Genomic DNA, 26,412 nt, shown 5'->3' with positions numbered 1-26,412 from the left:
CAACTTCTGTAATGATAACAATACACGAAATTTAAGAAAGTATTGGCTACAGATTATGCACCAACATAAATAATAACAGAATAAAAAAGTGTGAGTTGTTTTTGTGGTACAAATAAGTTTTTAAAATCAACTATTGTCTTTTTAGTCTTTAAATATCAAAATTACCTACCAGGATTTCCAGATTTTGGCGGGAAGAGGATTGCGGAGATAAAGGCGATGACAATGGGCCCTACTCATTCAGCATTACTTATACAGTACTGTATATAAAAGCACCTAAACTCCCCTGGACCCCCCTCTGTCTGTCTCCTCACCCATTCTCCTCTGTCCTCCTCTTGCCTAAGCTCTGTCTGCTTAGCCAGTGATAAGCCACTGGAGCGTCGCCTGGTTGAGACTGCTTCAACAAATTCACTTTGCTGTCAAGCTAATAGGATTTTGTTTCTTCAGCCCATGCTATAGATGGCATCTTTGGACATAAGGAGAAAGAGATGAGGTTTGGTGATGAAGAGGCATTATGAGAGAAGACAGCAACTTCAAGGGGGATAAACCACACTTCTCTCTCCCTTTCTTTCTTACCCCTCGCCTCGTCTTCTGTCCTCCCCCCTTCCTCGTCGTCCTTCTCCTGTGATTCCCCCCTCCTCCCCTCTCCTATAGCATGAAAATCTCCTCACTTTTTCTTGGCGTGGGATCAAACGGCGCGTTCCGTTGGGGGATTCATTTAGGATTCTGGCTTTTTCGAGGGGTGTTTGGGCCAATGAGCTGGCGAGCCAAGCAACATCTGTTTTCATGAATACCTAATGGCTGTGTGTCACCAGAGTCAAACGCCTGCACTGAGAGACGCTCCCACTGTTATTACCATCATGGTGATTTAGCCACCAGTTTCTCATTAGGATCTCCTCTCTTTCTCATCCCCACAGAGGGAACAATTGGATTAGCAGCTAGTTTTTACAGTATATGATAAAATCCTCTGCCTGTACTACAGATTATTTATTTTTCATGTGGGGGTTTTATGTGTAGTGCGCCATGTATGTTGTATTGGTAAGGTGTGATACTTAAGTAATATGATAACACCTCCAAGGGAATAATAAACGGGACATTCAGTGATAATATCCAGTAGGAGAAGGTGTTAGGTTAAAGAAATGAGGTGAGAGGAACGATAGGACTGCTTGTATTAAAGTTCCAGAAATGTGTAGCCTAGTTTTTTTCGTTTAATAACAGTTCCTTAGACAGTGCCACAATTTTAGGTTGTTGAAGTGCTCAAGTGCTCATGTTGCCATAGAGACAGAGGCAGACAGGTAGCCTTGGAACCAGACAAATCTGCGAGCTCATGTTTTATTTGCTCTGGCAGATGCTTCTGGTCCCCATCCCGGTCAGAGAGATTTCCAGCTGACCTGGCCCGGGTCGAACCAGTCACAATCGTTTATCTAATATGGGACGGGTTGAGACGATGACTGACAACTTGTGGAGCCTTTTCGCTTTATGCTACCTCGCGGCAGGGACACGATTGTGAGCATAAACTTTGCTCAGTAAAGAGGAGTGCCATTGGAGCACTGTTTTCATATTCTGATGGCAAAAACTGCAACATTTGTTCAGACATTTTGATCCTACACCATCACAGCTTATCTCTGCACGCTGTCGCCTGTTTACATTTGTCTGTCGCTCAGTACCACATCATGTTTCCTTGTTCTCATTGGCTGAAGGTGGTTTTGTAGACAAAACCAACTAAACCGAGACCCAGTCATGACAAAGACCAGACTGTATTGAGACTGAGACAATACTTAGACTTTGAGTGGTTGGGACCAAGTCAAAATCAACACCAGAGCAGTGCGAGTCCCACACACATAACACAGTTACAATAAAATGTGGAACATGCAAACCATAGGCACTCCTCAAACTGATCTGAAAGATCCACATTTCCATAAAAACACCCACAGAAAACAAATGAAGACTCCTCCTCATTCACCTCTTTCATTGTTACACTGTATACATGTGTGTATGTGACGAGATTGAGACCCTCAAAAAATGGTCTTGAGACTGGTGTCAAGGCTAAGACAGACGCAGCACTACTTGAAAGTCTGTCCAAATGTGTCCAGAGGCATAATGATCTACGCCCCTTGGAAATCGAAAATGAACTGAAAGGTTCCAGACTAACTCGCCTTTGCAATTTGGTCTGGAGTTGCCAGGCTTGTAGACAGGGGTCATGGTCAGGCCAGTGTGGGGTGTCCAAACAGGCCAAGAGTCAGGGGTGATTGTTGCCAGGGTGAGGAGGAGCTCCAGGTTCATTCACTCTGTAAAGATTACAGTTTTTATTACATGTGAAATGAAATTTGAAACCTTGGATACACAAACATTTTGTCCTAAGGTTGCACATATATTCACCTTTTCTAGTTGACTTACCGCACAGTGCTGACCTCATCTTGGCAGAATTTGGAGCTCTGTTTTCCTGGAACAACATTTTCCGACTTAGTTATTGTGTGCATGTGTGTGTGTGTGTGTGTGTGTGTGTGGTGCTGATGATTGTTATACTAGACATGTTGAACTAGTTTCATGGACGACCTAACGTCTCGTAAAGTGATGAGACAGAGTGTGACGATGTGATCTGGCATAGCTGTGGTTGCAGTGTGGTTGTCGCGCTCCATCCCTTTAATGCTCTCTTTCCTTTCCTGTGTGTTTTATTTTTTTCCTGTTCTGGTCTCCCTCACTTCTTCTTGCTCTTTATGTGCGTTCTGCTCATGTGGTTTCTTTTGAAGCACACTTTTAGTCAAGGGCTATCGTAGCGTAGTCGACTCATGTCGTTTCCCTCTCGGGGGAAAACTATAAAATGTAACGTTTGAGGGAAAGACTCTGTACAGCCTGAGTGACAGAAGCTACAGTGTGCGCAGAGGAAAATAAAAGGATGACTGGAAAGCACACATTTTTACCATCGATCACCAACCCTGTCCAGCTCGGTATCTACTGTCTCGACTCTCCCTGAGTCTTTAGAACAGTGTGAGTCCATTGATTAGGCTTTGTCATCCTAGTGTGTGTGCTGGTACACCAGCGATCCTAATGAAGCCGAGTCCATCCAGCCGAGCTGCAGGAGCAGTGAGCAGTAGCACCAGAAATGCAACAGCTCATTCGTTCTCAACAGGAGCCGACTTATGAGGCAAATTCAGCGTAATTAAAGCCAGTCTGTGTAATTGAAGCATTCCTCTCTCTATCATAGCAGCAAGGAAATTACATGCTGCAATATGACTTGTTGGGCCATTGTAAAGAGTTTGTTGTGGTATAATTCAGTGGCCTCCCACCCTCCCCTCCTGTCCTCCCCCGTTCTATCTACATCCCCCTTCTCCCTTCCTCTTCATATCCATTAGCCTAATGAACACCCTGCAATTTCCTGCCACCGGGACAAACACGGTACACAGTATTGTTCTCCTTTCTTTTTTTTTTTTTTATGTGTGCATGCATATCCAAATGGCATGCACACTCTCCTGCATGTGTGTACCATGTTTGCATATGTGTTTGACAGAGAAAGCGGGCAGGAGAGAATGCGTTGGTAAGCTCTCATTAAAATAGATGGCGGTAATCAAAGTGCAGAGCAATTAGCCACGGCTGAGTGGGCGGAGGGTGTACACTGTGTGTTACCGTGTGCCACTGTGTCAGGCCTATTGGTAAACATCGTGATAGTTCACCTCTCTCTCTGCATGTGGACATGGAGCAGAAGAGTTACGATATGTAGCCCTGAGGGGCACGTTCACCTCAATTTATCACAGTCAGACTGGCTGTTTTCTTTAGTGCCTGAAACAAGATTCTGTTATTAGCTGCTAGTTATTGGTTGTATTATCTGCTCTGCAGAAATCACATTCATAATGAAATGCTAAGGTGTATTTTTTGACAGGGTTTTAGAGAAATAGGGGCCTGCTCCAAAAGAAAAAACAAAACAAAACAAAAAAATTCTTATCACTTCTGTTAATAATTGAGTTCAGAAAAAATCTATTTACTTAAAAAAAAAAAAAAAGTTAAGAAACCTCCCAGTAAAGTAAAAACTTTTTAAAACCGTTTCTAGTACAAATCATCTGCTTTCCACAGCTTTTCATAAATTAACGTCTAGTCGTGAAAACAAAAAGTATTTGACAATTTTAAAAATGCTGCATCAGAGCATCCTGTCGGCCTTGTGGTTAATATGCGTATATAACCACATCACACTGGTTTGATTCCAGCTGGGGAAATTTGTGTCATATCCCTCTCTTATTCCCCATTTGTCCTGTCTGTATCTTTACTGTTCCTTTTGGAGAAACACCAACAAATAATCTTGGAGAAAAAAAAGAAAGAAAATTGATTAAGCTGATTTTGGTTGGGAAAGATTTAAATATTTGTGCCGTGCTGCCAGATTTTTTTTTACTTGTTTGACAAAAGCAAGAATTAAATGATTCAATGTGACCCAAAAGTAAGTAATAAGAAAATTATATTGTAGTGAAACCAAAAGTGGTTTGTTTTTATGTCCCAATTTACATAGTTTTTTGGGGTAAAAACCAAATATGTGTACTGTAAGTTGTGAGTTGTCTCTAAAATAAAAAAAAACACAAGCCTAATTTAAGCTGTGGTGCCATAACCATATTGTGCAGAGTGTGCTGAGGAGTTTTAAGTAATTTCCCCACTGCTCTGCCTGACTGTGTGCTCAAGAAATAAGAGAAGCACCAAGAAAGCAGATGCGTCCACTGCTTTTATTCCCCACAGTGACATCTATCATGAGCAACCATCTCTAACCTAACTGTTCGTCTCACATGGGCAGAGCTCCACTAAGTTTCCCTCCTGCACACACACACATACTCTCACACATACACACACACTCACACAGGCACAAACACCACTGTGTCAACCCAGACCTGAGGCTGTAAGTGTTATCGCCATCTGCCACGGGGCAGTGCTCATCTTCTCCCGAGTTATTTATTGTGTTATGGCTGCAGTGGGCTGACCGTGGAGGCAGATAGGGACATTGCATTGCTTCACAGAACCCAGTTGTTCATTTACAGGTCAGTATCTCACTTGCATGCCCTCAGAGGGGGAAAACTGCTACAGTGCAACAGAGGAAGGATCCGCAGCTGCCGAGTGAAGAGCTATCAGAGATCCACGTTATGCAAGCGATGTCAGGCCAGTTGGTTTCACTCTGGCAACCGAGGAGCTGCTTTAAAATGCTGTTTGTGCATGTGCATCACGGAGGCCCGTCAGCGTTGGCAAGGCAACAGGCTGTCCATTTGGATGAGCTTAAAGTGAATAACTGCCACTTAACCTCACAAAGTGCTTAGTTGGCTTTTTCCCCCTGGTTTTTGTTGGACAAATCAGCTGGTTTGTAAGTGACACTTGTTTCTGGAGATGGTGAAATTGTTGGCTGCTGCTGTGCGTAATAACAGCCACGAGTTTACAGGTGAATATATATCAAAATATCTCCAGAAGCGTGATGCACTTTTGAACTCAATATTATTTAATGTACACCTCTACAACTACTAAATGGCCATTTGCTCAGAGTAGAACTTCTGCCGCCTCTGTATTGAAACTTGTGCCATTTGTGGAGTACTAGTAGTGTTTTACTCTGCAATTACTATACATGTAGAACTGGGAAAAATGCCTCAAGCATTTAAAGAACCTGACGATGAGAGGAGACAGTGGCACACTTGGTGCTTCTGCTTCGCATTTGTTGCACTGACCTGAGAAGTGCTCTCATTCAGTGCTCGCCTCCCCTTTCCCAGCAAACAAAAAAAAAAAAAAAGAGAGAGAAGCACAGGTTGGACAGGACAGCTGAGGGATGATGGGCATTTATGGCTCCAGTTATGACCCCATCGGCACATTTTTGAGCAGGCTGATGACAAGCTGCTGGAATGCCCCGCCGTTTTGCAGAGTCGTTTGAAAACATGATTAACGGCGGTGGAACACAATAGGAATGTGATTCTCATTTGAGCGGTGGGTAAGGCAGGCTAGCCTGGGAAATCATCCAGGCCCTAATTGCTGAAGCAGACCCTGATTCAGACGAGTGGAACTTACACACACACATGGCAAACGCACACAAATACACACGCTCAAAAATAGGGATAAAAAGTGTGACTTACAGCCTTGGCTTCTGGATTTATAATTTTGTCATTTTATCTTAACAATAAACAAATCCATGATACGACTGTGAACTCTGGTTACATTTAAAAGGCAACAATAGCAAGTAGGAACATTTTCTGATATATAAATCTTCCCAGAGGTCTATTTTAAGTATGTATTTGCACATTTTTCATCATTTTATTGCCTATTTTACAGCGAAAACTAGGAAATAAATGTCAGTAAAGACACAAAAAGTGAAATGTGTGGATGCTAAAGTGCATGTAAAGCGACAAGTTTTAGATTTTATTTTATATTTCTAAGTTTTTATTTACAGTACATCCGTAGGGACTGTTGTAAAATACAACATTTGACACCCAAAAAGGCTTGATGATTACTGTGATAAATCTGTCCCAGGCAATTTTCACTTCTCTTGAAGTTGTTCTTCATTCTTGCAGTTTAAAAATGATTTTTGGCAGCAAACGTCTTCTTCAAAACCAGAAATAAAATCTGACACTGAATGATCGCTTTGCTGGTGTTTTGTCGAGAACACAGTTTTAATTGTAGCCCAAATCAGCAACAGAACAATAGTCCAAGTCTACACACATTATCAGAGGGTCAGCAATTTCAGGAGCAATGAACATGTTCCCTCTCATTCCATAAAACCTGTATTGCACCATTTTAAGATTGTTGCTTTGCTTCACTATGAAGTATTTGCTTACTGAAGGGCTCTTTTGAGGTATTGGATATTTTTATATCCGTTTATATTAGCCCAATGAAAAAAGTCTTAAAGTTTTTTCTTTGTCCGGAGGATTCCAGAAAGTCAGTGTTGCACAGCGTCTGAGGAAGCAGAACCATGCTTCTTTACACTTGTGTATGGATTTATGGGCGATATAAAGAAAATTTACAGCAAGAATCATTTTGCAAGAGCGTTCTCCTCAGAAGTATAAACCCCCGTCTTGCCTTGCTCTCCTCCTCTTTGCTGCTCCGCCCTTCCATTTCATTAAGTCTAAAGACAGCCATGGAAGTCTGAAGTCTCGTCTGTCACCGCTACTGCTGCCTCCTCCTCCTCCTCCTTTTATGTTTTCAACCTCTCTCTAGACCTTCAACCGCTTTTCTTTATACATTTCATGCTTACTTTCTTTCTTTTTCACCCTCTTCTCTCGAAAATCATCCATTTTTATTTCCCTGCTCCTTTTGTGTGGCTAGACAGCCGTGTAATTGTGGGCCGTGTGAGGAGCGGGATGAGACGAGGCCTTGTGTTGGTCAGAATCGTGCTAGTGTACCTACCTACAGCCATTCTCCCAGCAGCGTCTTTGTTCCTGCTTCATTGTGATCAGCTAGCTAAAGAGAAGCGCTACACATGTTGTTTGGCTGGAAGACTGTCTGCAGTCTTTGTGATAAATATGGACCTCTGTTTCTCTCAAGTATTGTCACTATTCTTCCTCTTGCTGCCTGTCTGCTTGGATACCTCTGGCTGTGCTGCATAAAAGAAGATTAGCTTCACCTCTGAGAGACACATGCACGCATTCACACAAGCACAAACAACACACTCTGCGTAATGACACACTCACACACACACAAATACTAGGTTGCCCCTCACTTCCTTTGTCCTGGCTTTCTTGTCCCACATCTCCCTGTTGAGCTTCACTGTGGACTTTTTCCAGTTTGCTTTGTATGGACACTGTTCAGTAAGGTGGTTGGAAGTCTTCTGTGTTCCAGGGAAAGCAGGTTTACGTCAAACATAAACACATTTTAAACCAGTGGACATGTGCTGGACTCAGACAAAATTAGGGATTTCATGAGAACTGATACTTTGCTACCAATTTTGCCAAATTCTGAATGTGACAGTAATCGTTTTCCTCCAGAACTGTAGGAGCGCAATTCTTTAAGACCAAGCATTGCAGCATATGTGCCTACAAGTGCCCTAGTCTGCCATTAAATGCCAAAGGAAGAGGAACGCCAACTTGCACGGAAAAATAACAACTGGAAGGTGGCGACAAGTGCAGCTGCAGCGACAGCTCTGCCAGGTCGCGTTGAAAAGAAAAGAGTTTTTTCTTGATACCTGCGTATTTTTTTTTAATGCTTTGCAACAAGTGTGCCATCTATTTACACGATACTACAAACGTCAGCAATGTGACAAGGTGCTAAGCGTTTAATTCTGTGCTGAGCACTGCAGATTTCACTTTATTTTTCTCGGTAAAACGCTGCAGCTGCTCATCACTGTCACTTTTTGCCCCGCTGTCCAGGCACCGTGTCGAAGGGCGGGACAAATAGCCTACCACATGACTATTGTCACACATGTTACATGTTACTTCAGTTTTGACCATTTATGGAGATATGAGTTCTGAATAATCAAACATTTAATTAACAGGATGCCAGTGGACAAAAAACAAGTAACACAAAACCATAAATGGAAAATAACAAAAATGAGCATATAGTGCACATTAGAAATCCTAAATAACCTCCCTTTTCTTAATTTAAAGTTTGACCATGGCAACAAGCTCATAGAAGAGATTAGGTTTGATCAAACAGTGAGCTGGGATTAAGGGATGATCACTAGGCTTTGTCAAGGTTTAACCTCTGGTTGTACAACAAAACACAGACACACACACACACGAACAAAACACAGTCAAAGGCCGGCTTTAAGCACAGTATATAGAGCTCAGATAGGAGCAGTTTTCTGCTGGTTGGTCGATTATTTTCTCAGCACTAATCCTCTTTGTTTCTTTTAAACACTGGTCAAGGCTGTAAAAGTCCATTTTAAAGAAGATGTAGAAAGTGATTCTTTTTAAAAGCTTTGCTAGTTTTCTAAGGTGTTGATGTCTCACTAGAGCTCCTTATCGTAAGGATGGAGAGGAAGCTACGTATATCACTGCCTTGGCCTTGACTAGAGAGTCCATTTTCCTGACCTTCAGTATTGTACAGATACGATTTAATCCCTCTGATAATGCTGGTCTACCACTTCCCTTTTATTATTCAGGAGCTTCTAAAAGTGATTAAAAAGAAACCTCTTTACACTGATGCTATTCAGTGCATATAAATAACATTTTAATAAGATGAACTATGTTCATGTTATTTGTAACTTTTAAGGAATGAGTGGTAATGGGGCCAGGGCAGTTTTTGAAACCAAAAAGAATTTTCAGTCAGCTAATACTCTTTATGGAGCAGAGGTTGGACAAATGGTCCAAGAGCAAATTTAATTCTGGGAAATAAAAAAGCATGTTAAAAAACATCCAGCCTCCTCAGTCTGTGGCATTTCTACCTTGATCTGCACCACTTAGCTCGTCATACCTTCGGGCCTCATTTACATGTGAAGACCCTGGAAAATGTTTTCGTTAATCACAAGATAAATTAGCGCTGATGTCGTTACCATGGTTTCACAGCAACATAATTGAGTTTTCTTCTTAAAAACTCCAAGGGAAGAGCAATTATGTATCAGCAAAGCAAATTACTGACAAAAAAATGTTTTCTCCTGATGCAATGAAAATATATAGCTGCATCTGCACCACTTTAAAGTGCTTCAGAGAGATGAATAAATTGTTACTTCCAGTTACAAATACTTCACAAAATGGTACCTTTGTTTTAAAGGAATACTTCACCCTAAAATGACAGTTTGTATATGAATTAGTCATGCTGTGTGTGCTACCTTGAATTCATGAGGGAAACTGTTTTTCTTGCAAGCCTTCACAGAAACAGTGAACATATTGATTCATTGATTGATTGGAGACTGCGTTTAACATCAGCAAACTATATCAAAACATTCATTTACAAACTCTCACACTACTCGTGCAGTATAATCCAAATCTCATCTACCCAGCCGTATGCTCAGTGCTGTCCAAACACATGCATTTTTGCTAAAACCTTCCTATTTAAAATGGAAATTGAAATGGAAAGTGAAACTTATCATTACTCTCTTCAAAGCCAGACTCCAAGAAGAAAGTTTTTTAGTGAAAATGCATGTGTTTGGGAAGCACTGAGGATATGACTGGATAAATGAGGCTGCATGAGATGTATGAGTCTATAAACTGATGTTCTGATAGTTTTGCAGTTGTAAAATGTGGTCCCAAATCACTTAATAAATCAAGATGTTCGCTGTTTCTGTGGAGGCATGCTAGAAAAACAAAATTTTCCTCATAAATTAAAGGTAACATGGCATGAACTGATATATAAATGATCATCTCCTGTGTGAAGTATTCCTTTAAGGATAGTTTCATGTTTTCTGTGAAGGCATGTGAATTTTTTCACAAATTCAGGGTAACACAGGTGACTAACTGATTAACAAATGGTAATTTTATGCACAAAGTATTCCTTTTAGTAAAAACCTTTCCTCTCTTTCATATAAAAGATGTGTTACATTAGTTAGGACCAATTCTTTGTTACTATACTCCAGCTTTTTATCCTTCAGAGTGGGTTCGGACAAAGGCTACATTCTTTGGCAGGCAGCATTAGCTGGCTGGCAAGAAAACAAAATTAAATATAAAAGATGTTTTAGGGTTAAGCAAAGTCCTCAAGGTCCAGTTGTGTGGCTCCAGTAATTCAATTTAGATAGAAAATGACTTTGTGTTTAAGGAAGAGAAGTTCCCACAAATCCCGGACACGCCTAGAAGCAAACCAAAGTTTGATTGTGTTTGTATGAGACTGTAAGAATGAGATAGAGAGAGGAGGGACAGTTTTATTGTTTACCTCTAGCTGTTTGTGCCGACAGCACGGTGACAGTGAGCCAAACACACACTGACCCCTGACGGTCCTCTCGCTCCCTCCTGCCTGCTGGTTACACTAATCTCTTAAACATGCAGTTTCTTACTGTAGTTGTCATGGAGACTGTTTTATTGTCATTTTATTGGAAAAAGTGGCCTTGAGCTGTATATTAGCAAGCTACATAACTGTAACAAAATGCTTTTCTGTGGACTTTTTCATGCATCTGTAATATTTATAAGAGCATCTCTCGCCCTCTGTGGCAGTGGAGACAACTCGCTTGACTTTCTCGCCCTATTCACTTGTCATCATCATTTCCTCTTCATCTTCTCGTACTCCTCCTTTGTCTTGCTCATTTTTCTGTTATTGTTAAAAAAAATCATCCTAATTAACCTTCCCCTTAACTTCCCCGTCATTTCTGTCATCGTGTTCTGTCTGCCTCCTCTCCTCCTCCACTTACTCTCACCTCTCTACTCTTCTTTTTTTCACCATTTCCTTAATCCTTTCTCTCCCATTTCCTGACACGTCTCCTAGTCTACCGTTTTTCTCTTTGTCTTTCTCCACCTTATTTCTATACCCGCATCTCACATTGTATCCTCATCATCACAGTGCTACACATTTTCTTTTTGTCACCTCATTATTTCCTCCTCCCATCCTCTTTTCCGAATCTCCCATCCAACGTACCTGCGTTATTGTCCCGTCTTTTTTTATTTTAGTCCTTTCTCTTTCAGTGTTTTGTTTTCTTTCTGCTAGGGATGTCAAAGGTTGCCTGTTAATTCGTTAACTGTTGAGAATATTTTTGACTGGTTAAGCATGTCAGTCTGTAGGTCAGTTTTGCTGTTTTCAGTTTAAGTGCACTGCGCACCAACTTGGTCTGCTGGCCCGCCTTCCCGACCCAACAGCATTACTGTGGAAAGAGTCTCGACATTTGGCAATTACTAGTGGTCATTGCGAAATTGCAGCACTGCTAGTCAGTTCTCACCCGACCCAGGTGGTGTGCATTGCAGAGTGGCCAAGGCTAACAATGTTCGCTGACCAGTGGTGGGCAGTTGGCACTATTACTCCTCTTAGACAGTCATGGGCTTGGCTTAGCTTGGCTTGGTTTGGGCCGTCAGGGTGCTGATCCACGGCTAAAGTCCCCTGTTATTTTTGCAGCATGTGTTTTTCCACTCCAGGGCAGGTAAAAGAAGTTTACCTGTTGGAGGTGAGCTGTTTGCAGAGATGCAGTAAGAGCCTGTTGTCTGCAGCTCTTCATTAACATCTCACTGTGACTGTTTCTGCTTTCACTTTCCTCCCTGCCATATTATTAGACTTGCATTTATTGAAGAGAAGCTGCTACCAAAGTTCGGCTTATTTAGCAATAAACACATTTCATTTCCTATAGATTCTTCACAATAAAAGTCTCCTGTTATTGTGTTAGGTATAAACTTTTATTGTGAAGCAGCAAAACAAAGGAAATGTGGAGTTTTCGAGCAGCAACTTCATACAACTTCAAATACGGCTGAAAGCAAACATGAAACGGTAAAACACAGCAGATATCTAAAGTTAAAACAGGACACAGGAGAGAAAGTAAACTTAGAGGCAACATAAGTACAGAGAGACTTTGAAAAACGCCTCTCTCTCTGGTCTCCTGCAGACAGAGGTGGGTCAAGTCTCGCTACACACACACACTTGTTTCGGGGGGAGAGTGGTGGTCGTTGGTGGTTGGCTGCAGTCAAAGAGACGTCACAGCTACCAGCTTGAGGGCAGGCGGCCCGGCTTTTGGACCGACTCCAGACAAGATCCATCTCGGGCACGGCTTGGTGTGAAATGGCGCATCTAAACTCACAATGGAAACACAAATCTGGCGCTGCAAGGCTTTACTCAGCGCAGCCAAAAGTGACAATGGAAAAAGGGTATATGTTTCAGCATGTTAACACAGCTTGCCAGCTGTCTGTCAGCAGAGCCAACAAAAATAAAATAAAAAGAAAGACACATGAAACATTACAGTTTCACCACCTCTAAGTGGATAGCCTTTTGCAATGGGGCGCTAAAGCTCAGTGAGTCAATAGAGCGCTAGACTAAGAGGAAAGACCTTTTGTGTTTCATGTCTTTTGTTTTTTTTTTTCTTTAAAATTAACCAGTAAAGTTACTGGTTAATGGGTGTCAGGCTATAAAACGTCAAATTTAGCAAAACTGACATTCCCACCATCTGCAAAGTCTCGTAAAGCTTTCATTTATTTCCTCATTCTTCTCCTCATCCCACCTTTCACTGCTCATTCCTCTCTTTTTAGCCTCACCAGCATCTTCTCCACGCTGTTGATGAGCTCTCTACTCTGCATCCTAATGTCCTCCTCTCAACGTTATCTCCTGTAGCATCGCCGCTATCTAAATGTTCAGTATGCATACCGTGTCCAACCGGGGCTTTTGTCACAGACTCTGTACATTATTGAAAGCGAGCAGATCACTAATTCATGTCAGCTGAGCCTTGTGTGGTTTGAATGGAGGTGGGGTGGGAGCTTGTTGCTTCTTGACGGCCTTTCATGTTGCACGATCCATGCCTTCACCATCTCATCCCACACCTTTGCTCTGGCCTCCCTCGTCTCTTTTGCTGTCTCCGCTGTCCTCTCATTTCACCTCACTCGGGACTTGTTAATGGCCTCTTACTCCTTTGCCTTGTTCTCCCTTGTTACTGTAGCCCTGTCAGTCTCCCATGATGGACCCCCTCTGTCTCTGCTCAACCTCTAGCAACTGCGTAGAGATTCACTCTGTTTCCTGCTATATTCGCTTTCAATCTCTCCCCGCTCGCTCCCTCATTCATTGATGCCTGATTTAATTGCTTTTGCCCTGACCCAGGAGACCTGGGCACAGTGTAACAAGCTCCCAGAGGATGCACTCCATCTTGGCCTTGGTAGCTGCATCCCTGAATCACTACTTTCTTTTTTATCTGTTTCCTCAACAACTCTTCACATCGCGTTCATTCATTAGCAGCTCTAATGCCGTAGCCCCAAGACACACGGCATGATATTGTGATCCTGCTGGCTTAACTGAATCTAATCCAAGGCTGGCCGCAGCACAAGGCTGGGTCAGGAAAGACCAATTGCAACAGGTTTTTTACTTGTATTTTCAAAAGTGGAGTTTTTCTTATCCACCTCTCAAAGTGGAACAGAGAGAGAGAAAAAGAGCGGATGATGGAAAAAAAAAGGGAGAAGGGTGGGTTGGAGTAAGAGGCAGGGAGAAAGATAAACAGGGAGAGGGGGGAGGACAATGAAATGGTAGGAGAAGAACAACCTGATAACATGGAGAGGCTCGCAGGGGCCACAGCAACAGAAATTTAATAGAAAAGGTGAAATATGAAGATGCAGCCCAGTGAACTAAAGCAGACAGGCCGGTGCACATCTTAACAGCTTTGCCTCCACACAGATAGAAGAATTTTTAGAAATATGACACACATTTTAACTTTCTCTCTCGCTGGCATCTTTGCTTCTATGATCCTACGGTGTGATATGTCACACATCAAGTGACATCCACGAATTGTGTCACCCTAAATGAATCCTGCAGCAAAAACACACAGGCTTCACAAACCGTGCTTTGTTCGACAGGAAATTTCGCTGTACTGAATTCCCTGTTGATCTGCATCCTATTTTCACTCCTGTTTGCTAGATAGAGAGGATGCGACATTAAAAAAAAAAAAAAAAAATCATGAAAGAAGAGAAGCTCGAAGTCTCTCAACAAGTCTTAACGCATCACACTTGGCCTACGGTGAGATAAGCCACCGGATAGCAAGCGAATGTAAGCAATGCATTTCAGAATAACCGCAGTTGTCAGTCATGTTGCGTGAACGTAAGCGCGGTACACAATATTGTTCCGTGTTTCACTTTGACATGAGGCTCAATGATAGAAGACAGCTCGACATCACTTTTTTTTCCCACCTCTGCTTTCACATTAAAGAGGAGCTGTACAGTGTGTGTGTGTGTGTGTGTGTGTGTGTGTGCATGTGTCATAAATATTCATGACGGAACACCAGCATAAAGATCAAAACATTTTCTCCTGAAGGTTAATAGGTCAAATGCGTTGATCAAAATCTCGTTGTTGCACACACTCCTCTCATTAGAGGCATTTAAAGAGAATCATTTGATACAGATACTCTGATCTTCCCCTTGGCCCTCCCTAGTGTATACTCTCTCTCCCACACACACACACACAAGCACACACACACTCTGTAGGTCCTTTGGGCTCAGGCACTGGGCTGAATGCAGATATCTGTCTTTGAAGTGAGCAAGCTCACTGTATATGTGTGTGTGTGTGTGTGTGTCGGTGCGTGCACTCACATGCACAAAAGCACACATATACTCACAGTGTGTTAGTGCATGCTTCTCTAATCAGATCAGGTGTTTAATTATTAATGTATGTGTTAAAAGAAGCAGAGGCAGAATATGTGAACAGCTATGACCCTGCAGCCGTACTGTTTAACCTTTACCACGGAGCAATCCTGTTTGTGTGTGTGTGTGTGTGTGTGTGTGTGTGTGTGTCAGAGAGAGTTTGAGGGAAATAAAGCCGCTGTATGTGTGTGTGCATTTTAGTGTTTTTTCGAGGCGGGTCAAAATTGCCTCCAAGCAGAAGTGGAAATGCAATATACAAAGCAAAGACGCCTCAGGTGACACTTTAAACATTTGTTCTTTCTCTGTGTCTCTCTTTAGGTGTGTGGAAATCATCGCCAAGGAGGGGAGAAGTCTGAAGGAGCTCTACCTTGTGTCTTGTAAAATCACAGACCACGGTAGGATACTTTCAATCACTGTCCCTTTGTTGCAGTCAACCTCCAACATTATTATCATAACCATTATTACCCACAGTCACTACCATGATTCAGGACTCATTTGATTTTACGACTGGCTCCCATATGAGACCTGCAAACAGTAAAAATATTATTGAAAAGTTTCACACAGAATAAAGTAATGTTCGTTGGATCTCTTCGGTGCAGTTCAGATTGTAGTTAGAAATTTCCTCAACTGAACCACGTCGGCGGCAACGCTCGGGCTACTTTACACAGACGAGTTAGTGACAGCTGACTTTGTGTGAATTCATATGTGAAGTTAAATATTGTGACTTCAGGAGGAAGCATTGTCTCCGAGCACAGTATGTGACGTATGTGATGCTCCTGGCAGGATTTCTATGCGTTTGCTTGTGTTTGCGGATTAGATGTATTTGTATTGTCTGACAGCAGACATACATGCTGTTTTCCTTCGCAGCGTACAGACAGGCAGGCTTTATATCCCTCTAGCATCATCTCCCCTGTTTATTTTTGTTTACACTACCTCCCTCCTCTGCTTGGTTCCATTCTGCCATATGTTTTGCAGAATATTTGAGGCTTTTATCGGCTACACTGCAATGCACAGTTGGAGTACTTCAGTACTGAAGCATCAGGAGTTGCAATGCTGACTAACACGGCTTGCATGAATTATTTGATTCCTTGTGTGGCAGTGTTTGTCTGTTTAGTCGTTGCAATGCCTTTTTGTGTGTTTGTTTGTTTATGTGTGTTCCCTGAGAGTTCCACAAATGAAAGCTTCCAGCTGTGTAGCCCACCACTGCTTTTGGGTACACACTTTTTTTCTTTTTAAAGAGGGACTCAATAACACACAATATGAAGTTATTTTTGCCACCTATTCTATTTCCAGTTAGGGGTGTAAGAAAAAGTCTGCACTACAGTGTTGTGTTATTATGTCTGTGATACTGCATTCATTCTCAAAAACACTGCATTGATTTAAAAGTCTTGTACAACAAATCAACCTAAAGAACCTTGAAACACTTTTGTTTTGTTGTTTTACTGATATAGGCAATACCTTAATATATAATTCCTTTGCTGATGATAAGATGTTGGATGTTACAGGACTGAAAAAAACACATATGGTGGTATGTTCCATATACTATGACAGTTTTCCTAAAATTATATTTGAAAATTGCAATATATCACCTTGCTTACAGAATCGCAACATGTTGCACTATGTTGACTCATAACTGATACTCCCAATATTTTGGCTTGTTGGCATATTTACGTCATACTGTTAGCCACGGCAACAACAAACATGGCTGAAAGCAAAATTGTTACCAACTCCACGATGGTTCCAAAAAGAGGAGCAGCTTCAGTAGTGTGGAATAAACTGTGGCGTCCTGAATGTTTTATGAACAGCTCCGGACTTCTCAGACTCTTTTAGCAAGTTACCGCTCAGAGGGAACTCATTCAGCGGCTCCTCTGGCAGAGGCACAGCATTTCTCCCTCTCCTCTCTCACCGTGTGTACACGGGAGTTGGTGTCATGTGATGTTGTCATAAACCTTTGGTAATGTAAACCTATGTGCTGCTTGCTTAATATTGTATCCAGAATCTGAATCTCTCTCTGAGTTTTGCCAATACACAGACCTATTTCCAATCATATTTGCAAATCAAAATACCCACAATCTGCATTTTGCTCAAAACAAATTTCTAACAGGGATGACGCATGTTTGCTTGAGTTTGACTATTAAGTTTAATTTAACTTCTAAATGAAATAAATTTGATTTACTTTTAATAGCCAGGGTTCGTGCCTGTTTTCTCTTGCTTTTGTATTATCTTAATCACCACGCTCTGAATGAATCGTCTTTTAACGACTGCACAAAAGGACTCTAAGATACCAAACTAACTTGCTAGTCCAGTGGAGTTCTCTTTCATCAAGTACTTAAGGTGAGTCTATTTTTCTTTTGAACTGAAGAGAGTAAGTAGCCTGTGCTTTTGATGGTCGGGCTTTATACCTGTTTTGCCAGATAATATTGCTTCAGTTGTTTTGTTTTTTAACTTGCTGTTGTCTGAATGATAAGCCTATTGAAAATTGCACAAAGGGACTACTGAGATAAGAGACAAACAGGCCGTCTGCTTGTTAGTCCCTTGGTGTTTTCTTGAGAGCTTAGAGAGCTTAGGCTGGGTCGGGAGCTGTTTTTGTGTGGGCCTGCAAAGCCCGTTGAGACATTGTATGTGATGTCGGGATGCACAGATGAACTCGACTGGCGTGATGCTGTGTTGCACCCTGTTCATACCGGGGCCAATGTATGATGTGGGCCTGAACACATGTGCATCCATATTCATGGAGACTTGTTGCAGTGTCAGTTGTTTTGCCTGTCCAATTGATGCACACAGTCTGTCTCTCTCTTGCTGTCTTTTTTTACTTGTTTTAGTTGGGTAGCGAGATAATTGCTTAAATGTTTGCAAACTGGTCAGCTGGCCTGGCCAGAGGAAGTCTCTGGTGTGCATGCTCTCAACTAGCTCGCCTCAGAGAAGGACTGTAGTGGAAGCTTGAAAATTGGTTTTGGCGTATGTGGGCAGTGAGCAACTGTCAAAGAAGTGAATCGCCCAACATCTTGAAACGCGGTATCCGGCTTTCCTGTTGTTGACCCAGTCAGATTTATCGGCAAGCCACATCATTATATTTGTCTGATTGGGGTATTAGATGGTTAGCAATTTATAGCTCTAGCTAATGGCTACTTTTCTGCTGGAACTCGATTACTCCTCATCTTTTTTCCCCTCTGTCTGCTGCCACTCTTTTGCCTGTCATGTCGTGGTTTTACTAAGTAGTGACAACAGATATGGAAAAACTGTTTAATGCCAGGCACTAATTGTCAGAGATTTCCCCAACCAGGTTGTGATTATATAACGCGTGTTGCCACAGCGTGTACATTTAAATGATCACCCTCCAACACGAGCTGCAGTTTGCTGCTGACTTCTGAGAGTTACGGTGACGATAATCACCTTGACCTCTCTGAACCTGAACCTCAACTGCGTGTGAGTTTGTGTGAAATGTTATGTGGGCGTGTGTCTCCCAGTGTGTGATTAATGGCTCCAAGATCACAATAGTACATTAAACCAGGAATGCACACAACCACCCCCCTATATATCCCTCTTTCTCTGTGTCTCTCTCTAATCATTTTGACCAAGATGAATTGGTGATATCTGATCTTCTTCCTTCACTAATGACCCCTCCGGCCCCCTTTGGCTGATGATGGGATCTGTGTGTATTTATGTGTGTGTGTACGTGCATGGCCTTCCAGGGTAGAGATGCCTGCTGTAGGAGCTCTGTGCTCTTACAAAATGATTGGTGGATTTCCTGCTTCAGTCTCTGATAAATTAAATAACAGAAATGAGATTTTACATCAGCCAAGCCAGCCCCCGTTTTTTTCCGCCCATCTCCTGTGCTAATTATTTTTATTAATGGCCTCTCTGAGTGCATTTGAGATGTCCACAAGCCTCTTACGTTTGAGTGTTCTGTTTTTTCCTCCCAGCTTTCGCTTCCTGTGTGATTTTATAGGAGCTTTGAGGACAGACAGACAGGGAGACATAAAGACAGGTTTAGATGACAGAAAGAGAGAGCTGGGCAACATGTAATTTTACTCCCAGAGCAGATGGTTTTGGAGATTATTTTGCGAGAAGGAGGAAACAAATGGAAAAAGCGAGGATGGAGCTTTTTTGGCGTAATGATCTTACTGAAAGCCCTATTAGCGCCGTGGAAAAAAAACATCCTAGACTTCTCTCTCATTCATTAAAGAACACGAAAACTAATGAGCTTAAATAACACGTTGGTTGTATTCAGGACTGTGTAGAGACTTGTTAAACACCTGGATTCTTTGATTCACATATTTCACGAGATTTATGCATTTCAGGTTTTCACACCTGTATGTGATCATTGACGATGAATAATTATCACGCTACTGAAAGATTTCATTCAACCTCTAAAAGCATTCCTTCCAGATTTCCTCTGTCCTTCTTTCTATGCTCTGTTTTCTTTGTGCTACTAATTCGTTTTGCACACATTATGTTTTCTAACTTTTCAGGCCTTTTTCTTTGTCTCACTGACATTTTCAAAAGCTATTAACACCCACTATACATACACACAATTTCATATATGCAGATGTGTATCAACACTGCAAAAAATGTCCATAAACAAGACTGATTAAAGAGGCAGACTGTACAATACATTCCTGCTACGCAAAGAAAAATAAGGAAAGTAACAAGCTTGATTTTGAAGATAACAAAAACCCTTCAGCTGCAGCACTGGTTTGTTTTAAAGTTATTTAATTGACATTCTATATAAATTAATTATGTATTTATTAATATTTCTATAGCTTTCAACTCTACAGAAGTGTGGCCAAGGGTATACAGTATATGAAGTGTGCCCTCATCTAACCAAGAGTGCTCTGTAGTTCTTGGATTCCAAAAACAGGGAATCCATATGGACTACATTAAGCATTACCCTGGGACCCAAGGTTATTTCGATAATACAGCTCATCTTTTCATATGGGGACCCTCCAGCTGCAGGCCTCAGAGCAATTTCAAGTCCTGACCCTTTGTGTAAGAACCCCTAATCTACAGAGTGCCCACTTATCACTGCCACTTCCAGGCTTCCAGGGCTGCAAAGACACTTTCCAATGCATTCAGTAATTATATATTTAAACGTCCTGTTACAGCAGTTAAAGTGGTAATAGTCTGAGTTGGAAATTTGGGGTTCTAGAAACAGATTGAGGTTGTTGTTGATTTTGTATAACTCTCATGTGGCATGCTTATCTCTTTTTAACAAAAGGAAAACAGGCCCTTGGAATTTCATGAGATGGAAACAGTTTGAGATAACATTAGGGAAGTATTGATAAGGGAAATGACATTTAAAAACAACATATCCTTTCCTTCTCCTTCAGTAACCAACAAAACAACATGCAGTGACTCAAAAATATGATGCTGTCACCAGACTTTGACGATTTTGTGTTTTTTTAACTATGCACACATGGTGTAACAAACGTTGCGCGCTCTATTAAATTCAGTCAGATGTCGCATCAACATCTCCAGTTTTGGTCATTTTGGGGTTTTGTTTGATTTTAAATAAACAAAATCTTGGCTTTCAGAATATGAAACTCTTATCACCAAACTCAGATGATGAAAAAAATTTTGTAGCTTGTAAAAGGCATGATGACAACTTGCGAACACTTGTCAGCTGCACTCTGGTCCTGCTTAGCACTCTCCCTCCCTCCCTCCATCCCTCTTTGTCTCCCTGACATAAACAAAAGGCTTTTTAGTAGTAAGGCATGGTCAGAGACAGTGGGTTTGCATCTGATTTCAATAAACAAAGTTTTGGCATTCAGAATACCAAAACCCAACTGGTTGCCTACGATCTGCTTGAGTGAAGTCGCTCAGCATTGCGCATCAGATTTTTACATTTAATTAAAATTTTTGTCATTATGGGAAGCTCGGTTAGATTCTCCACAGTTGTTCACTTCAATTTGCTGAAACCTTGAGCACCAAAGTATAATTCAGTCAGATTTACCGGCATGGTTAACAAAAGAGATGGGGGAAAATGGTGACTCCCTACCTTTGAAGCAGTCATAAAGTCTGAATATGTGTCCATTTCTTGATTGTTGATATTCCTGTCATCTGTAAGAGTCCACCAATCAAAAGAACCAAAAGGGTTTTTCATAAAACTAGTCCAAATTGTGCATATTGTCATGTGAAATCCATTGCCAATGATATGCTAACTTCGTTTGTCAAATGAAGATCGCAGTTCTCTCGACATAAACAATATTTTCTTGTCCTCCTGCACCGTGTCGTTGGGTATGCTTGTTTTTGTCACCTTGCTGGCGGCGAAAGTAAAGTGTCCTTCAGCTTTTCTGTGTATTTTTCTCCCAGGGACAGCCCCTGGAGTACAGCATGCCCTACCGGTTTTGAAGGCCAGTGGGCTCTGTCATGTATTTTTGCGTCCACCACTACAAACTCTGAAGGCCTTTTTCTCAAAATCATATCACTCTGACATAATTTGCTCAATAATTGGAGTACAAAAACACACTGGTGTCATTAGAAAGCTAAGAATCTCCTCCTTCCAACAGTGTATAAAACTCAAAATGTGTTTTAGGGTCAACACGTAAGAAAGTCACAAAGAAAAAGGACGACCCCCTAAGTTCCTTATTCCCATAGGCATACAGGCGGCGTGGTCTCAGTTTGCCCATCTCCCTAGCAGTACCACTATAACATTGGTTTGAAAGCTGATCCTGATGAGAAACACTACTCAGCCTCGCTCCCAGTGTTAATCAGATCTCTACACCACCACCACTGTCATCCTCATTGACCGACCCATACACAGGCAGTGGCCCACACTGCATCTTCAACACACCTGGATAGACAGAGATACCTCCTCGTCCCCTCTCACATCTTTTGTTCTTATGTGTATGTTTTGCATTCACATACATCCATTTGTGTGCCTGCACTGTGAGTGTGTACATCTACCTGCGCTTATCCTGTCCCCTTGTAGCCCACCTGCTTTATCCAGAGACAAAAAGAGAGACCTTGGCACCTCCGTTCCTTACATATGGTAATTCTCCTCTTTCACCCGCACGCCTCCCCACGATCCCTTACCTTGTCAGTCATGGCCTCCTGTGTACATCTGTGCGAATACAAGATCGAGTGAGACACCTGTGGGGGACTGTGTATGAGTGAGAGGGAAGAAAAGAAGCAGCTTTGGTCTGCTTTTAGAGGACTTCAAGCAGAGCTGCTTTAGAGTCGCAAAGTGGGAGGGAATTATTTCAGGCTTCCAGACTGATGGAAGTCAAAGTCCTATTCATTTACTGTATGGCATAGACAGTGGTAGGTGACTGGCATTTTGAGCACGTCCAAGTCTTGGATGGGTATGAAATTCTCTTGGCTGAATCATCCATACAGAATATGAGCACTTCCAAGTAACAAACAAAGTTCCTTCATGTTGTGCACTGTTAACTGCAAGTGGAGGCCAAACTAAGCTAAGCTTTTCAGAAACCTGATAATATATTCAGCAGTTTACAAAGGTTTACTTTCACGTTTAGGTTCTACCCTGTCAAGTAGTCTGGAACCACTCATTTTATTTTCAAAAACATAAATGCGAGTTGGGGCAGTGCTTGGGTCTGCTTTTAAGCAGGAAGAAAAAAACGTTGATCTGGTCACTAACTTTCTCAAATTACAGCTACACAGTAAACTAAAATGTTTTTCTGAAAAGATTTGAGGCCCCAAATTAGATAAAGGTTGTGATTGGCCTGCCCAGGATTTGGCCGTGTGGCCAGAGCAAATAAAACATGAGCTCACAGATTCGTCTAGCTCCAGGTTCAGGTACAGTTTGTAATATGTATCCACTGTACCATACGAAGTGAAAAAACAATACCAAAGTCGAAATAATTTCAACAATTGGCTAGGGGTGTAGTGATACATCAGTCTGGATCGGTATATCGATTCAAAGAACAACCATCCGATGTTATTGCTGCAAAAAGACAATGTGATATTTACTGATATCGTCTCATATTGATCGCAGGCCCCTCAATTAAATCGAATCGAAATTGTATCGTGGTAGACTTTGCGATATTAGCAAAAGCTGTATCATTGTACGATAAAAGAATTGATGTAATGTTGTATTGTAATGAAACTTGTGTTCTTTAGCTGTAGCTTAGGTTGTAGAACAGGTCATCGACTAATCGTAAGATCAGCAGTTCGATCCCTGGCTCCTCCAGTCTGCATGTTGAGAGGTAATGATACTGAACCCTAAATTGTTCCCGATGCTCCAATTGGTGTGTGAGTGAATGTTTAGGTTTTGGTGCGGCTGCTGCCATGATACGGGTGCTGCGCTGGACCGTCGTGGTGAAGAGGGAGCTGAGCCAGAAGGCAAAGCTTTCGATTTAATGGTCCATCTACGTCCCAGCCGTCACCTATGGTCCTGAGCTCTGGGTAGTGACCGAAAGAATGAGATCACAGATACAAGCGGCTGAAAAGTTTTCCCCGTGGGGTGGCTGGGCTCAGCCTTAGAGATAGGGTAAGGAGCTCAGACATCTGGAGGGAGCTCGGAGTAGAGCCGCTGCTCCTTCATGTCAGAAGGGGTCAGTTGAGGTGGTTCAGGCATCTGATCAGGATGCCTCCTGGATGCCCCCTGTTGGAGGTGTTTCGGGCACGTCCCACTGGTAGGAGGCCCCGGGGCAGACCCAGAACACACTGGAGGGATTACATATCTCATCTGGCCAGGGAACACCTTGGGGTCCCCCAGGAGGAGCTTGAGAGTGTTGCTGGGGAGAGGGACGTCTGGGGTGCTTTGCTTGGCCTGCTGCCCCAGTGACCTGCTCTCGGATAAGCGGAAGAAAATGGATGGATGGATGGATGGATGGATGGATGGATGGATGGATGTTTAGGTGAGCAGGTGGCACTTTTTATGGTAGCCTCTGTCACCAGTGTGCCTTGTAGTGTCAAAGCACTTAGAGTGGTCGGAGGACTAGAAAGGAGCTATACAAGTGCAAGTCCCTTTACTTTCCATCCGTTTACCACCCGTACTAATATGAGCCATAGCATAATCTTACAGTATAGTTAAATCACTCAGGTCATTGTTCTACATTACGGAACATTAGGGACATAATTAATGGGAATTAAAAGTGTGAAAAAAACTTCCTGAACACACTTCCTCCTACTCTACAACTGTATTTCACCTAATAAGAAATCTTGACAATGACAGCCCATCTTCCAGACTGTTGTGATTGTGTTGTATTGTTGTATAAGAAGGACTGAGCTACTCAGATTGTGCATTTCATTGTTATGTCCATCTGTATTTACCAATCTGTCAGCTTGTGAGATTATTGTTGTCATTCAATTTTTAGTGTCTTATTCTCTTATTTGATCACCCCCCCAGAGCTCTCACATAATTAACATGCATCTACATTTTCCTGCCTTTTCCTCTTTTTTCCCCCCTGCTATGAGCCCTGCTCCAACACCAAACCCTTTCCTCCTCTCTTTTCCCCTCTCATCCCTCTTTCCATTCATCTTTCAGCGCTCGCTTTCATCTGAGGTGCTTTACTCTAAATGTACAGAACGTTGATAGATGGGGCTTCCCCGCCGCCTTGAGCGGAACCTCAAGAATGAAGTATGGCTGTATGTGTGCGTCTTTACCGATGTGTGTGTATTTGTGTGACTGTGTGCTTGTTTACATGCCTTTGTGTGAGCCTCTGTGTACTTTAACAGCTTTCCCTTGCCGCTGGGGAAATTTTGATACACACTCAATCCCCGGAGTATCATAGTGCTTTTTACAAGGTGAGGTTACTTAGCATAAAAGCAGCTGAAACAGCACAGCAACTATCTTACCGACTCTGAAAATGACATGTGATTGTTATGCTATTCAGTACGATGAGGCCATTAGGGTATACTCAAGGCTCAAGAGTTACTGTGCTAGCTTTTAACCTTAAGCCAGTATTCACTTTTTATTATTCTGCACTGTTTGTGAGATTGATGTACATGTCAAACCATTCGGCACAATATCCATTTCTTGCAAGCCATGGTTGCATGGCATGGTGCCATTTTTAAAATGTCACACAATATTGGAATCACAGCAATAAAGAACGGGAGGATCAGTTATTGTATATACATGTGACATGATCAAACCTCATGCTGATATGGTGAGGCTGTTCTCATACATCAACTTCTATCTATCTCTGTCTCACGTCTTTGTTTCTCTTTGAGCATTCATGTGCTTTTTCCTCCATCTTGTTTGTTTACTAAGCGGTTATTCACCACCTACAGTCTAAGTGCTGTGAAACATAATGTGATGTAAACTTAGATAGTGTAATAGCTTGTTTGCTCCTCTCTGTCTGGCATTCACTAGGTAAATAATGTAACTCTTAAAGCAGTCGATTAAAATGCGCAGAACAGTACAGCAGATTTATGTGGGCTGCAAAAGGGGAGCAAGTCAATAGACAATCTTTGTCTGTCTGTATCACCACTGTGAGAGAAAAAGGTTACAGTTTCTTGGTTTGCAGTTTGGTGATGGGTGAGTCCGTTAATGCTCACATGCAGGAATACACAAATGAGGACCGATATTTAAGAACCATATTTTAGGATCTAAGCACATTGAAAGTAATTAATTGAAAAAATACTTTTGTTTAATTTATGTGTAAATTGATTGAGAAATAATGATATACATGTACTCTGGGGAGCATACTTGAGTGGAGCTGCAACAATTAACCAATTAGTTGTGAGCTATTATATTAATTGGCAACTAATTTGATAACTGATTAAGTGGTTTGAGTAATTTTTAAAGAAGTAAAAAATCTGTAATTCCAGCTTTTTAAAGGGATAGTTCTGTTTTTGAAGTGGGGCTCTAGAAGGTACTTACTGTATCTATAGTCAGTTGAATGATTGAATGAATGAATGAATGAATGACTATTTCTAACCAAAATTTAAAAAAACATAATAAAAAAAACATGACAGTGATAACAGTGTCCGAAAAGGGGTAGATAGATGTAAAACGTATATGTCCCTATACCCCTTTCTTACATTTCTTCTTTTAATTCATATATTATTTCAACAAATTCCCCAAATTATTTACGGCTAATATTATATACTACTGTCCCCAGTCAATTTATCACCCAATTAAATAAATAAGTAATAAACCCAGTTAATTTACAGTCCAAGTACCACCCAATGTTACAAAATACATTTGCACTCCCCCAACACAACCTTTCCCCATCTATATATCTGCCAAAAATATCCTATTTGTATAGTTTTTTTAATTAGTAAGTTTATTACGTACAGCAGATGGTGGTCGGCCCGCTTTTTGAAATCTTTAGGGAAGTGCAGTTTCGTTTCAGTGTGATAATGCAACAGCAATTTGTGACCCAAA

At 41.7% G+C, this 26,412-nt stretch overlaps 1 protein-coding gene across 2 annotated transcripts in view; it reads left to right on the top strand.

The window, feature by feature from the left end:
* Positions 1-26,412, top strand: part of fbxl17 (F-box and leucine-rich repeat protein 17) — a 289,004-nt gene that overhangs the window by 189,004 nt on the left and 73,588 nt on the right. For both annotated transcript variants that reach the window (XR_007570352.1, XM_050050910.1), the window contains exon 9: positions 15,435-15,511. Coding sequence is in view for 1 of the 2 variants with exons in the window: in XM_050050910.1 (XP_049906867.1) it covers positions 15,435-15,511 (77 nt within the window). In the remaining variant the exon portion in view is untranslated. The remainder of the gene's footprint in view (positions 1-15,434; positions 15,512-26,412) is intronic.

The sequence above is a fragment of the Epinephelus moara genome, chromosome 8 (assembly GCF_006386435.1).
Source record: "Epinephelus moara isolate mb chromosome 8, YSFRI_EMoa_1.0, whole genome shotgun sequence".
NCBI classification, from domain to species: domain Eukaryota; kingdom Metazoa; phylum Chordata; class Actinopteri; order Perciformes; family Serranidae; genus Epinephelus; species Epinephelus moara.
This window is presented reverse-complemented; position numbering and strand designations above follow the sequence as displayed.